General features: G+C 36.8%; 1 protein-coding gene and 1 long non-coding RNA gene across 2 annotated transcripts; one reads left to right on the forward strand and one right to left on the reverse strand.

The window, feature by feature from the left end:
* The first annotated feature begins 5,457 nt into the window (after nt 1-5,457).
* On the forward strand, nt 5,458-6,362 carry LOC137733278 (BON1-associated protein 2-like). Its single transcript, XM_068472420.2, has one exon. It carries the CDS (start codon nt 5,512-5,514, stop codon nt 6,049-6,051), a length of 540 nt encoding a protein of 179 aa, XP_068328521.1. The 5' UTR covers nt 5,458-5,511; the 3' UTR covers nt 6,052-6,362.
* Nucleotides 6,363-8,531: 2,169 nt separating this feature from the next.
* On the reverse strand, nt 8,532-9,348 carry LOC148695781 (uncharacterized). The gene is made up of 2 exons (XR_015963863.1): nt 9,064-9,348; nt 8,532-8,961 (listed from the first exon to the last, which is right to left on the reverse strand). It is a non-coding gene; the product is annotated as an uncharacterized LOC148695781 (long non-coding RNA).
* Nucleotides 9,349-14,156: the final 4,808 nt, after the last annotated feature.

The following is a 14,156-nucleotide window of genomic DNA, read 5'->3' on the forward strand; positions in this document are numbered from 1 at the left end:
GGTGATGACTTCTAGCTTTTTTTCAGACTCGTAATATTTTTTTCAACAAAATCAAAGAAAAATTCTTCAAATTTGTGTTTTTTCATGAAATTTGTCCATTTATTGTAAATGCCCAATTTTTGTTCATTTGTATATTTTTCCCTAAAGGTGTTTCTTTTGGGAATGTTTTCCGTTGCTTCGATGTTAGCATTGAGTTTCTTCCATCGAATTTTGAATTGTTTATTCAGGACTAGCAATTGGTGATTAACTTGATTTGCTTCGAAATCAGATTCTGTTGGGGAGGTTTGTTCTTCTTGGTTCTGGGTGTTAGTTTGGAACCGTGGATGTGTCACTTGAGAGGTTGTTTCTACTAATTTTAACTTCATGTTGATTAAATTATTAATCAATTCTTGCTGGGTGACTACTGAGCTAGTTTCTACTAATTTTAATTTCTTATTAACTAGGGAATTGATTAGATCTTGATATTGACCCACCATATCAGCTGATGTGGATCCAGAAAAAGAATTCCTAGTTGGTTCTCTAAACTTATGTGATTGGGCTAACTAGTGTAGGTGGACGCGTAGCATGGCTAGATGGAGGATTGAAGTTGATTTTAACTGTTCTGTCAAATTATTGTTCTATGTTGTCTAGGTTGACTACGCTATTTTGTATGCTTACTGGTTTACTTTCATTGATCAAGCACCGGTCTAAAGGTAGACTAATATCTGACCATTTGATGGTTTTGGGTATTTTGATGTTGGCATTCTCTTGATTGGTTTGTATCAAGAGTGTGTGGTCTCTAGGGCTTTTGACTAAGGTTTTGAAATTCATGTTTGTTCCTGTAACTTTGTAATAAACTCTAAAGATTAAGGCTAATGGTTGGACTCATTCAAGGGCTTGATATCTTGAAGTTTTGATGTTTAATGTGAGTGCTTTCAACATATGAGGATCTGAAAGGCTTACTGTGAGATTTGATAAGCAATCAGAATGAATTGAACCATTGTAAAGGTTTGACTCGAACATTCCAAGAATGCTATCACTGAAGTCAGTGAATCTTGCATCTCAAAGACATAACAAAATAGAGGTATTGATGCCTCTTCTTGTTAAAAGCTTGATTGCCATCTGAACTAGACGTATGTGAATGTAATTGTGACCATCTTTTCTATGGGCTTTGATTTGTTATGGTGTGAATAATTGACAAGTCTCATGTTTATTACTGAGAGCATAAGCTTTCTCGACTGTTTTAACATGATGTTCACTTCTGAAAGAAGCTACTGACCATTTATTTTTGTAAATATTTTTACTGGATATTTTGGGGATGTTCCAATCTCCAAAATCAATGCTTTCATCTGTTTGAAATTTTAAATTTTGATCCTCATATACTATGTATGGAATCCTACTCAAAGTGGATTTGGAGCTAGTGTTGGTAGTTGAATTAGAGCTAAATAATCTACTCATTGTTCAAAAATCAAGTCTTGTAATTATAGAGATCTTACCGGTTTTCCTTTCTTCGCGTATTTGCTAAACTCTCTCTCTGCTCATGCCAATCCTATAGACTTATTGTTTGGAACACGCCTTACTGTTTGGTTTGAGAGCAAACAATCCTACTTAAGAAAGCTAATAGATAGGACCTACTGGAATGAACAAAAAAGATAGGTGAGCAAATGAATAAACTATTAAGATTACTAATTCAACTACCACTCACTTGGCTCTGATACCAAATGGGGCGGAACTGGGAGCAAATGAGGCTCATATGTGGGATTAATAAAGCATGAAACCAATTGTGTTAAATGAATAAAAAGAAAGATATGAAAGACTGACATGTGTATACCTTGAATTTGAGATATTCGATGAATTGACTGTGAGTAAGAATTGTATGCCAATTGAAATCAGTTGTTATGAAAATATTCATAATGAAAATAATGATGTAGATATAATTTGAAAAAAAGTTTTATTGCAAGACATATATTGGGACTTACAATTAATTTACTGACGATTAAGTCAGCAAATAAGAAAGTGACTGATGAAAAGTGACACACCCCAACCTAGATCAAGGTGTGCCCGAGCCCCCCCCACCACATCCCGGGCCGGGATGTGACAAAAAAGATATTGGTGCACGCAGGCATCCTTGACATTTGAAAATTAAGGTGCTTACAATTTTTGATTTTTTTGAATATAGTGTGAACTAAAAAAAAAAAAAAAAAAAAAAAAATTAGAACTAAGGAAATGATGTGAAAATTAACTCATGATGTGAAAATTAACTCTATATATATGGTTTTGGTCATCGGTAAAAAATTTCTCCCAAGTCATAGGACAAGATTATAGTCTATTTTAGTTAAATATACTATAGTCTTGGATAATGGTTGAGTACAAAATAATAAAATATATGGTGTAGCATTAGAGCAAGTCTAATGGAAAAGGCAAGGATGAGGGGCTAGAGGCTTTATTTGGCCTTTCAAAATGTCATTATTTATGAAATCTAGCCATTCAAAATTTTGTTATTCTAATAGTGCGAGAGGCTAAGTTTTGTAATTTCTTTTAAAAGTTGACCATAGTCAAAGATAAACTTTCTCGTGAAGAGTTGTGGATTATTTTAACCTGGACTAGACATGTCCCTGTAAAAATTGAATTTTGTCTTTTGGTGCTAAATAACACGTTTACCTAGACTAGTTTGCATGCATTAGATATAATCATAGAAGCGTGAAAAAGATGATGATAATTTCACTTTTCAATTACTTGGTTGCAAGAATGCTAGATTAAATTACCCAACATATTACTTTACTCATAGAAACTTCAATGTCATTCCCCGCCAATTTCCAGTCAACATTTACATACATAAAGAAGAGAGTTACTTTCCAAATATTTTACAAAACAAACCATGAAAATTCAATTCCATGCATGACTTGAGAAAATTTTGTAACCACGCCACATGTCACAATGAATTTCCTCCACAATTAATTGCAAGTTTCCAACTCTTATTCACCGCGTGATAAGTCAAGAAACGAGAAATGTGTGAATTTGTCTTTGACAGTACGATATGTATTCCTACCATGAAACTTGGTCGCTTGTCAGAGATCTGTCATATTCTGCATTCATTAACGTTTTACATATTGTTAAATATACATTACATACTTAATACACTTTATATTTATTTTTTCACTTACAATTTATCTTTACACTCTACATACTTTTCTATAATATCTTTATACTTCACACTCCCAATATACACTTTACATTTTCTACACATACCCCACATTTTTTACATACACCCCACTCTTTACAATACGTTTTTTCTTTTTTTTTTCCCTTGTCTTTGCCATGCATACAAAATCATTTATGTCATTCAAAGATTTGCTCAACTTTTTTCTAACAAAATGAATATCTCAAAAATGACAATTTAGAAAGTATAAGATGATGATGTGAGGACCTTAGGCTCCATAGGTCAATTTGATCATTCAGACTGGTATATTATTTTGGTAGTTAAATAAATAAATTCGGCAGTATGAAGTATTGTCCTTGGCTGGGATGCACACGGAATGATATTTTTTTTATGCATTGCATATCATACTCAAATATTATGCTGTGATGTTACTCAATACTACAATCTGGGGTATTCATCTTCACTTGTAATTGAGAAGTGTCTTAGGTTCGAATCTCGTGGATGACAAATTAGATACCAAATTAGGCTATCTATTGTGTGATTTAACCAAGCTCCCCCTCTCCTTATTATAAACTATATTGGTCCAATAAGTTTTTATTTTATTTTATATTTTATACTTTTTTTTATGTAGAATTACAGTAACGGTATCGCTTTATTGACCAGGGTATTAAAATTCATTTAAGTTTACATGAACTGTTGGAGGGCATGGCTATAAATGCAAAAATTGTCAAGGCACAAATGCAATTTAGTATTATATCATCGTCAGATTATTATTTTTTAATACATGGCTTTGAAAGAAAGCGATGACTGTAATCTAACACCAATCAAGTTTAACTTTCCTCCACTTGTGATGGTACATTTTGAACAAGGTGGAGCTTCAAGTTTCATTCATCAATTTTTTTCTTTCTTAATTAACGTGTTTGTAGTTGTATTGGTTAAAATTTTGCTCTACAATTGAGGGTGAGCAGGGCTGACCCTGAGAACTAGGGGGTCCTAAAGTTCTCTAATTCCCGGTTCTTTGTATATTGATATATATATATATATATATATATATATAAAAGAATTCCCTAAATATATAAAAAGGTAGATATACAAATATTATTTAAATATTACACGACTCATGCTTTTAGACGCAAATGTACTAAATGTTTGAAGTCAAGAAACTAAGAATGTGAGTGAAGAACAATAAAACTTGATTGACAAGTATAATAAATTCAACAACGCCAATTGTTTCTCATGTGTTTTTTATAAAATCAACATCACACTAACGAATCAAACATTAAAATAATCCATTGAATAATAAATTGTTGAAAAACAAAATATAAATTCAAAGTTTTGATTACCTTAAATACAATCTTCAAAACATGTGATAGTTGATTTAAACATTCAATAGAAATGGAGAGATTGAGAAGTTGAGAGAAAACAAAATTGCAAAGGGACTTGAGTTTTGTAACTTTGTATGCACTTGGAGAGATGGATTGGGAGTAAATTTGAAAAACAAGAAAAAACTAGTGACTAAAAATGCACCTCTATGTTTTGAACTCAACACCTCAAAGAAAAAAGAAGTCGAACATTTCCACTGCACCAAAAAATAAAGTATAATATATCTTACTTTTCTGTATTTATATTTATTTACAGGATGATATCTGTTTATTGTATATCGTGCAATCAGTTTTTGTTAGGTACTGTTTGTGTTCAATTTTAAATAAAAAATTTAAAATAATTTCTGACTGCACAATATACGATGAACATATATGATTAAAGATCACTAGGGTCCTCACAAATAGGATCTGGAGAGGATCCTCATTCTTTGAAGGGGGCTCTAGGGGGTGCCTACATGGTCATGGACTACCCTTAGGGCCGGCCTTGGGTAAGATTGATTTAGAGAGTTGGGGAAGACAAATAATTTTCGGATATACGTGTTAAAGTGATTAGGGGTTTATTTAAAATTTTATTTTATTTTTTAAAACCCTTATAAAATATAAATTGTCATTGCAATTAGGGTATGTAAGTAATTTAATATTAAATTTTAATGTTGCATGCTAATAAAAAAAACATTTTTCAAAACATTAGCCCCGCAATAAGAGGTGTGAATCCGTTAATTACATGAAAGTTTCTATCCTGAACAACTCAGAAACCCATTTTAAGGGCCAAAGTCAACTTGGAAAACCAAAGTGTACTTCGGCGCGTATATTTAGTTTATTAGTCCAATTTGAAATCCACGGAAACCAGGTGGCTGTTTCTCTCTCTTTTCCCACATCCTTCCCTCAACACTCCTATATAACCCCTCCCCACCCACACCCGTTTCCTCTCATCGGCTCTCACAATTCCCCTAATCTAACACAACACCTTACGCGCACCCTTCATCCACCATGGCAGCCAATTTCCGGACGCTCGAAATCACGGTGATCTCCGCTGAGAACCTGCAATTAAATCGAAAACCCATCAGCAAAAACACCTCCGTGACCGTCCGGACCGACACCAACAGCCAGTTTCGCACCACGGACATGGACACCGAAGGCGGCGCCTACCCACGGTGGAACGAGAAGCTCGTGCTCGACTTGCCAACGCACTCCAAGTCCATCACGGTGGAGGTCCAATGCCAAACTTCGTACGGCGTCAGGACGTTCGGGACGGCGACTATTCCGGCATCGGATTTTGTTGGCGGGTACGTGCCGGAGGGTTACCTGCATTTTCTGAGTTACAGGCTGAGAGATTACAAGGGGGAGAGGAACGGGATTATTAATATTTCTGTGAGGATGAAGGTTCCGGAGATGTACAGCTCTTGTGCAAGTTCAACGACGTCGTCTCCCTCGAGGATGGGGTTTCCGGCGGCTGGGAACAATAGTTTTGGTGGCAACATTGCGATCGGAGTTCCGGTTTGGTATGATGCCTATCAGAAAAATTATTGAAGATCCTACTCACAATTTTTTGTGCGTAATATTAGAGGATTTAGACTTTTGGTTACGGAGAATGCAAACTCAACGTCTTTCGTGTTCTTGAAGAAAATTTTATGCAACCATCGTTTTATTTAATTTTTTATTTAATTCATTGTTTTATTTAAATTTTTTTTTTTGAGAGAAAAAATTGATTGTCACAAAACTTTATTTTTGTATGACGATGAGTAAAGAAAATTTATATTTGGCAAAAGAGCGTTGCCTCAGTTGGTAAGGTTATTTCAAAATATATTTGTCTTTTGTTAATGGAAAATTTTATTTAAACCCATGTAACATCTTTCTACAACTAATGTCACATCCTGACCCGAGCCCCCATCACATCTCGGGCTCGACTCCACCGTAGCACGATATTGTTTGCTTTGGGCCTCGACCATACCCTCACGGTTTTGTTTCTGGGAACTCACACGCGCTTTGGGCCCCGACCACGCCCTCACGGATTTGTTTCTGTCCTACGAAACCCGAAGCCAGTGAGCTCCTAAAAGGCCTTGTGCTAGGTAGAGATGAGAATATATATATAAGGTTTACATGATCCATTCTCTTGGGCGATGTGGGATCTAACAATCCACCACCTTAGGGGCTCGACGTCCTCGTCGGCACACATCCGGCCAGGGATTGGCTCTAATACCAAATTGTCACATCCTGGACCGGGCCCCCACCACATCCCAGGCTCAACTCCACCGTAGCACGATATTGTCCGCTTTGGGCCCCAACCACACCCTCATGGTTTTGTTTCTGGGAACTTACACGAGAACTTCCCAAGATGGGTGACCCACTCGGAAGTTCTCATGTAAGTTCCCAGAAACAAAACCGTGAAGGTGTGGTTGGGGTCCAAAGAAGACAATATCGTGCTACGGTGGAGTTGAGCCTGGGATGAGGTGGGCGCCCGGGCCGGGATGTGACACCCAACTTAAATTTTAAATGAAATTGTCATTTTTACCTTATTGCATAATTACTATCAAGTACAAGATGATTTAAAAATAAAGCTAAAGTTTATCAATAAACCCACCCACTATGATTAAACATACATCACTCCTTGTTATCCTACGTTCATTTTAGCTAAAATCCTAATAGCTCTTATAGAGAAAAATAAGTTTTTTTATCGATGAATGGTGATTTTGAAGTTTTGATTTCTCCAACTAAGGTATGACTTGATTTATTGCCATGCTTGTTTGTCAATTTGTTACTGTGCTTGTTTGACAGCTTGTCGCGCTGGTTTGGTTGGTCTTATGGCTCTTTTTACACTTGCATCTGTAAGCACTTGGTTTTGCAGCTTCTAATGGTTGCAGCTTCTCTTAGAATTTATAATTATGTTCTTTAGCCATTTAAACGATCAATTAACTCGTTGATTATAATCCAACAAATTGCAGAAACAAATTGATCAGAAAGTAAGGAAAAGATGAATTGCTTAATCCCAGATAATTAGTTCCAGAAGTAGGAGTGCTTCAAATTTTTGAGAAAACAATTGATCAGGCAAACAATGACAACTTACATGCGGTAGAGTTGTTTTTTTTTTTTTTTTTTTTTTTTTTTTTCCGAAAGAACAAAAATTTGGAGAGAGGAAAGTTGGTTTGATAAGAGAAGGTGATGGGGGTTATTTATTGTGGTGGTGTTGATAGCAACCCACGTAACTAGTTTGGTTGAGAGAGAGAGCATGTGTCTTGGTTTGGTAAAGAGAGCAAATATCTTGGTTTTGTAGCAGAAAAAAACAGTAGCCATAGGAAATGCTAGAAAAGGAGGGGGAGGGGGAGGGGGAGGGGTGGTGGGCAAAGGATGCGTAATGTTTTTATTTTTGAGCCTCTTTGAAAAAAAATTATTCAATTAGAAATTTTTTATAATTAGGTGAAAAGACAACTTTACATTTTGAATTGGGTTTAAGAATGTAGTTTAGATAATAAATTTGGGTTTAAAGAGATATTAATTTTTTAATAAAAAATAATATGGATGTAGATAATAAGTTAAGTGTAGAAAAAGATTACATGTGTTCAAATAAAATTTCCCTTCGTTAATTTTATTGTCATTGTAATTCTATATAATCAAATCTTGCATGCAATTGCTTTGGAGAAAGACTGTAATGATACAAGATTCTAAGTACAAGCAAATTCTTCTTGGCAATTCTTTGCTTTCAATTAATAAAGTTTTTTTATTTTATTTGGTCGTGGTGTGCATTTTCAACTTGGTATTAGAGTGATAAACATGATACCCATTCGGCTCCAGAGATCAATGGCTTCATGCTTTTTGGTTCAGGATTTTTGAATGGATCATAGTAGGCCTGCCAAAAAAAAAAGTATTTAATTAAAAATAAATACATAAAGCCACTTTGTAAAGAAAACAAACTAAACTTTATCGAGAGAAGATAAATTAAATACAGTAACCGCACAAGCTACCTAATTATTTTTCCCCAAATGCGATAGCAAGTTCCCTACGCAATCCCTTAATTTTAAAAAATTGCTTCAAAATCCTTTAGTTTCAGAAGATTCTCATTACATTTCTTTAAGGGCACTTATGTTTGGCCTCTTTTAAGTTTCATTAGACTGAACTGCTTTAGATAAGAGTTATAGTCTGTGTTTGGTGCAAATAAAGACTGCCTTTAATGAGACTAAGTCAGACTCGCTCCAACTAAAATTTTCACTAGCTGTTCTTAGCAAGTCCCCTCGAAAATTGGCAGATTGCAAATCCCGTTTCTAGCGCCCGGGTCATTTGCAAGTATACGTTCCCGATCTCCTTCCGTGAACCTAGTCACCAAATCATGCCTTCCACCCCCTTTTCTGGTTTCCAAATTTGAAATGGCTCTCACCAATCTCCGTCCTGCGAACCTAACCCCTTCTTGCTTCAGCGATGAATTCATTTAGTTAAGCTTCCAATAAGCTTAATCCACACCATAAACAACACTTCAATTCGAAGATTAAAACTTATAAATCCCAAATATAAAAAATATCAAAATCTGTAATAAATCCAGAAATCTATTACCTTGGGTTGCTATGCTTTTCTCCAGAAATCCCAAAAAAACTAAAGACCTCCAGAAATCTACGGTGTTCTTATCCAAAAACCCAAAAATCTATTACTTTGATTTGGGATTTTTGTGAAAAAGGAGCTATCTTTGCTTCGAGGAACAAGAAGAAAGACCTATGGGTCTTTCGATCCAAATTAGGTGCAAAATGCAAGGCTTCCTCCTTTGAAGAAGAAATCAGGGAGAAAAAGAGTGAGGAGAGGGACACGTTGTGTCGGAGAAAAAATGGGAGAAAACAAGGGAGAGGGGTGGGAAGTAGAAAAATGGTGGACGTTTCCAGAAAGAGGAAGATTACAAAAAAAGAAGAGGATAAATTAATAATAAAATACATAAAATATTAATTGATACAAATTATATAATATAATATTATAATTTATTAATTATTTTGATTCTTAGTCCGACACTACATTAAACGCTTCACTAAGTCAGTCTAGCTTAGTCTAGACTAAGTGATCTAGCTTCGTCCCTGAAACTAGTCCAGTCCAAGATAATCTGGTACAATTAACGCACCTTAAATTTTCGGAAACAATCTATGACAGCCCGTCCCGAAGGTGTATATTATTTTATCCTCGATGACGTGAAATGACTAAATTGCCCTTGGGCGTTAGTTGGTGTCGTGGGTGATATGTTTTGGTGGTGGTCCAAATATGTTAAGTCCTAATGGTTTGGACCCAATTAGAACTTGGATTTTATTTGTTTTTGGTTGGCTGCAACCTGGACCACACACTCATACACACACATCAAACTGTTGACCTTTCTCTTTTCTTCCCTCTCGGATTTTCTTCCATTTCCGTACAACTGTATGGATAACTCTTAAACTAACACTTGCATGCACGAATCGACGTCGAGGAGGTTGTTTTTGTGTTCCTTGTGAGCCTAGAAGCTCATCCATATAGTTAGTTCGACGTGAAGACTTCATTTACTCGAGAACTAGAAATCCCAAATTTTGAGCACTGTTCATGTGATCATGATCGTGGAATTTTCAGTGAGTTTTAAGGTTCTAGGAAGCTTTAGGACGTCTCCACAAAGCTCGGGGAGTAATTTTGAAGTGTTTTGGATGTCGGGAAGCTTAAGTTCATCGAGTTGTAGAGGTTGCCAGAGTGTTTGAGGTTTCTCTGGCGAGATCCCATGGATTTCAAGGCTTGAAAGTGGTAAGAATGTGTTCTACTCACTCTAAGCTTCATTTTGAGACAAATTTCATGGATTTTGGTTAAGAAATGAGAAAGATATGAAGTTTTAAAGTTTTTCCAGAAACCGGCAAAAATTCAAGTTGTAGACAGCGGCGCTGATGGTAGCGACTAGCAAGGCTAGCCGGAGAAGGAAAAGAATATTCCGTCAAAGTTGACGGAATATTCTAACGACGTCAGGTAACACCATTAATTTCTGTTAGGGTTTTAACAGAATATTCCAAACGGCAGTTAAGTTTCTGTTTGGGTTGGCTGCGCGTGGGGGCATGTCTAGCCATGCCTTGGCCGGCACGTGGGTGGTCGGAAATTTTTTTTAAAAATATGGAGATGTTCGTGGTGTTGAGTAGATCACGTTGGTATATTCAAACACCCCATTTGAGTAATGTATGATAAGTTATTAGCTAGTTTTGTTTATGTGCTTTAAAGTAGCGTTTATATAGTTGTTTTGCATATAGGTGAGACCTATCCTCAGGACGAGCGCAATCAATCAAGGTTTGGGGGCTACGACCCTTCCACATACCAGTGAGTGGGCTTTTGGTTTTCAGTATATACTTATATACTTGTTATTTTCCTAGAAAATGTGTTTAAATGAAATTATGTTTGAAATGCCATGCCTATTGATTTATGCTTAGACTATGAATTTGTATGGTATGCATAAATGTGATTTGACACGGTGGACGCTCAGGTAAGTGCCATATGAGTTGTAGATTGGTTATGTGAATTGATGATTATGTGAGATGTGTTGAGCGCTCATAAACCTGCACCCCGGTGTTAGTGCTCCCGCCCATGGTTAGGGCACTGTCCTTCACGTGATGTTCACCTCCCGCACCATACGCTCACCTTGGATCCAAGTTAGGTGCACAGTTCTGTCGTACATACCACTATAGGTGGTTCTGACTCATAGGTAACCCGCGATTATTCGCACAGTCTTCATGTGATTGTAGCAGTTGAGCGTATTTATTTACACCAGTCATGTCGTACAGATCACTTTAGGTGGTTTCGACTCGTGTGCAGGTATATTTGTTGAGATGTGGATTTGAGCCATACAGGTCACATTAGGTGACTCCGGCTAGATGGATGAGCTCTAGATTCAGCCGTACAGGTCACGTTAGGTGACTTCGGTTGACATATCATTTGCATTGATTTATATCACCTGGCTTACATATTTTTATGCTGATATATTCGACATGGCATATTTGTGAATTTTGCTATTCTGGGCATGGTTGTGGTATAGATATGTACTCTATTTTATGGGAAATTATTTTGCACTAAGGCTCCCCGTTGCACCGACTTTTGCCTTGCAGCTTTCAACTGCACCGACCAAGCCCACGACACTCTAGTCTTCAAAGCATCTAATGACGAAGTAGAATACAAGGCTTTAACAAGCAACCCTCTGCTAGCGAAAGATTTAGCGGTGAAGAAGCTTGCAATCCATTCAGATTCTCAGCTAATCACCAACAAAGCCTCAGAAAAGCACACGAAAAAAATTATAAGAATAATGCAATACTTGGAGAAGGTCTAGAAGCAGCTCACTGCACTCCCCATTTACATCTTTACGGGGGTTCCACAAGCAGTTCAAAGTCGAAAGCAGATCGCGGAACAATACGTCACAAGTTAAGGATTATTTTAATTGTTCAGCAGTTCATCATTCCTCAGTTGTATTCACAATGACTTTCATGCTCTCTAATGCAAGAGGGTAAACCAATTCCCCAACACCCATCTGGGTAAGCTCTCCAGTGCGAAAAGGGAAACTAATTCCTCGACATACATCTGGGTCTATTCTCCAGTACGAAAGGGTAAACTAATTCCGTGACACGGTGACACTTATCTAGGTATGCTCTCTAATGAGAGAGGATAAACTAATCCCCGACACCCATATGAGTAAGTTCTTTAGTGCGAGAGAGTAAACTAATTCCCCGACACCTATCTGGGTCTGCTCACCCATGTGAGATGATAAATTAGTTCCCCAACAATCATCTGGGTAAGCTCTCCAGTTTAAGAGAGTAAACTAATTCCTCGACGCCTATTTAGGTATTCTCTCTAGTGCGAGAGAATAAACTCATTTCTCGACACCCATCTGGGTAAGCTCTCTAGTGCGAGAGGGTAAGCTAATTTTCCAACACCCATCTGGATCTGCTCTGCAGTAGGAGAGGGCAAACTGCCCACGAAATTCCACACATAGCCCTACTACCTAACTTTCTAGCACCTCACTATCAGTTGTTTTATCACATAGCCCTACCACGAATTCTCGATAACTTTTGTCCCACACATTAAAAGTTGATAACAACACGCGACACAACCGGCACTACTCATAGTCCTACCACTTAGCTCTCTAACACCTCACTGTCAGTTGTTGATAATTTTTTATGCATTTGTTGACCACTATGGCCTTGTTTGGCAGATCGGATAAAGGATCGGATATGATTAGTTATACGGACTCGGGTGTTTGGCGTTCATTCGTACTAAATAAGCACCGGATTAATTTAACCGGTTGGATAGGATAACACGGTATACACCCGCTTAATAAAACCAACCAAAATGCCCGGATTATTTAGTCGGGGAAGAAGAATATGGGAGAGAAAGGGAGGGAGTTTGGGGGGTGTGGCGGAGAGGGCTGGGGAACAATAATTTGGGATTCTTCTGCAGTCAGGGAAGAAGAAGGGAGAGAAAGGGAGGGTGTTTGGGGGGTGCGGAGAGATCTGGGAACAAAAAAATGATTTCACTTTTTAAATTTTTTTTTTTTTTTTTAAGTTTGATTCCTCCTATCTAGTATAATACCAAACATAGTATAAATAATACGGTTACTAGTCCGATACTGCATCAAACACCCGACTAATTTAGTCAGTACTATCCGGTGACTATTTATCCTATCCGACAGAAATAGTCAGTACAGTTCGAGCTGCCAAACGAGGCCTATGCCTTCTCCCGTTACCCATATATATATATATATATATATATATATATTTGGCTATTATGTATATAAGAAAAGAATGAAGGACTGTGACATTAGACCACTCCAAATTCAAATTTTATGAGCTATATGATGTGGTTATTGATAATGGGGTTATGAGTTATGATCTATATGTTGATTAATGTCATTACTTCTTATTGGTGAAACATCACATGATTTGCAAAATTTTTTTCAAAAATTTTGTCTAGAATTTAGACAGAAAAGTAAAAGATGAAAAATAAAATGTCTCACGCCATGTTGGAATCAATCGGGGCCGAGCAAAATGTACCAACCTTTCGCCAGCTAATAGACAAAGTGGTTTTTTTTGCAAATGAGTAAGTTTGGACTGGATATAATTGAAACTGTCAGTGACATTACTTAATCCGTAAGTTAAGTTTAAGTTTTAACTCATGTGCAAAACACCACCAGGTTCTATCTTGTCTCCTTGCTTGTTGCTTTTCAAAAGAAAATCACTATTATGAGCTTCTGTATCTCAAAAGATGGCACTTTCTTAATTATTCAAAAACGGGGGGATGATCAAGTTTTCATCCTTACAAGTTAACATGCAATGTCATGTGTCTTCAATCCCATCTCTATTGTTATAAATAGTTCAAAAGTGTCTTAGGGTGCTTATCTTGCATCAACCATATGAAATGACTTGGAGGGTTTAATTTTTTTATTTTTTACTTCAATGTGCCATCTTAAAGTTCCTTTTGGCTATAACTTCCCTAATGTGTAGTTTTGTGTTTTTTTTTTCCTTGCTCAATTTATCTTGAAAGCGTTGGCTCTTAAACTTAATGGATTATTAAAAGTTTGAGTAGCTTTCTTAAATGTCTTTGAGCCTTGTTGGGTAAGGCAAGTTTTTTCTTCGCTGCGACCATTGCAACTACTTCAGCACGTTCGATCGAACGGCTAG

This window comes from Pyrus communis, chromosome 7 (genome assembly GCF_041283825.1).
Source record: "Pyrus communis isolate YQ-2024b chromosome 7, ASM4128382v1, whole genome shotgun sequence".
NCBI lineage: Eukaryota > Viridiplantae > Streptophyta > Magnoliopsida > Rosales > Rosaceae > Pyrus > Pyrus communis.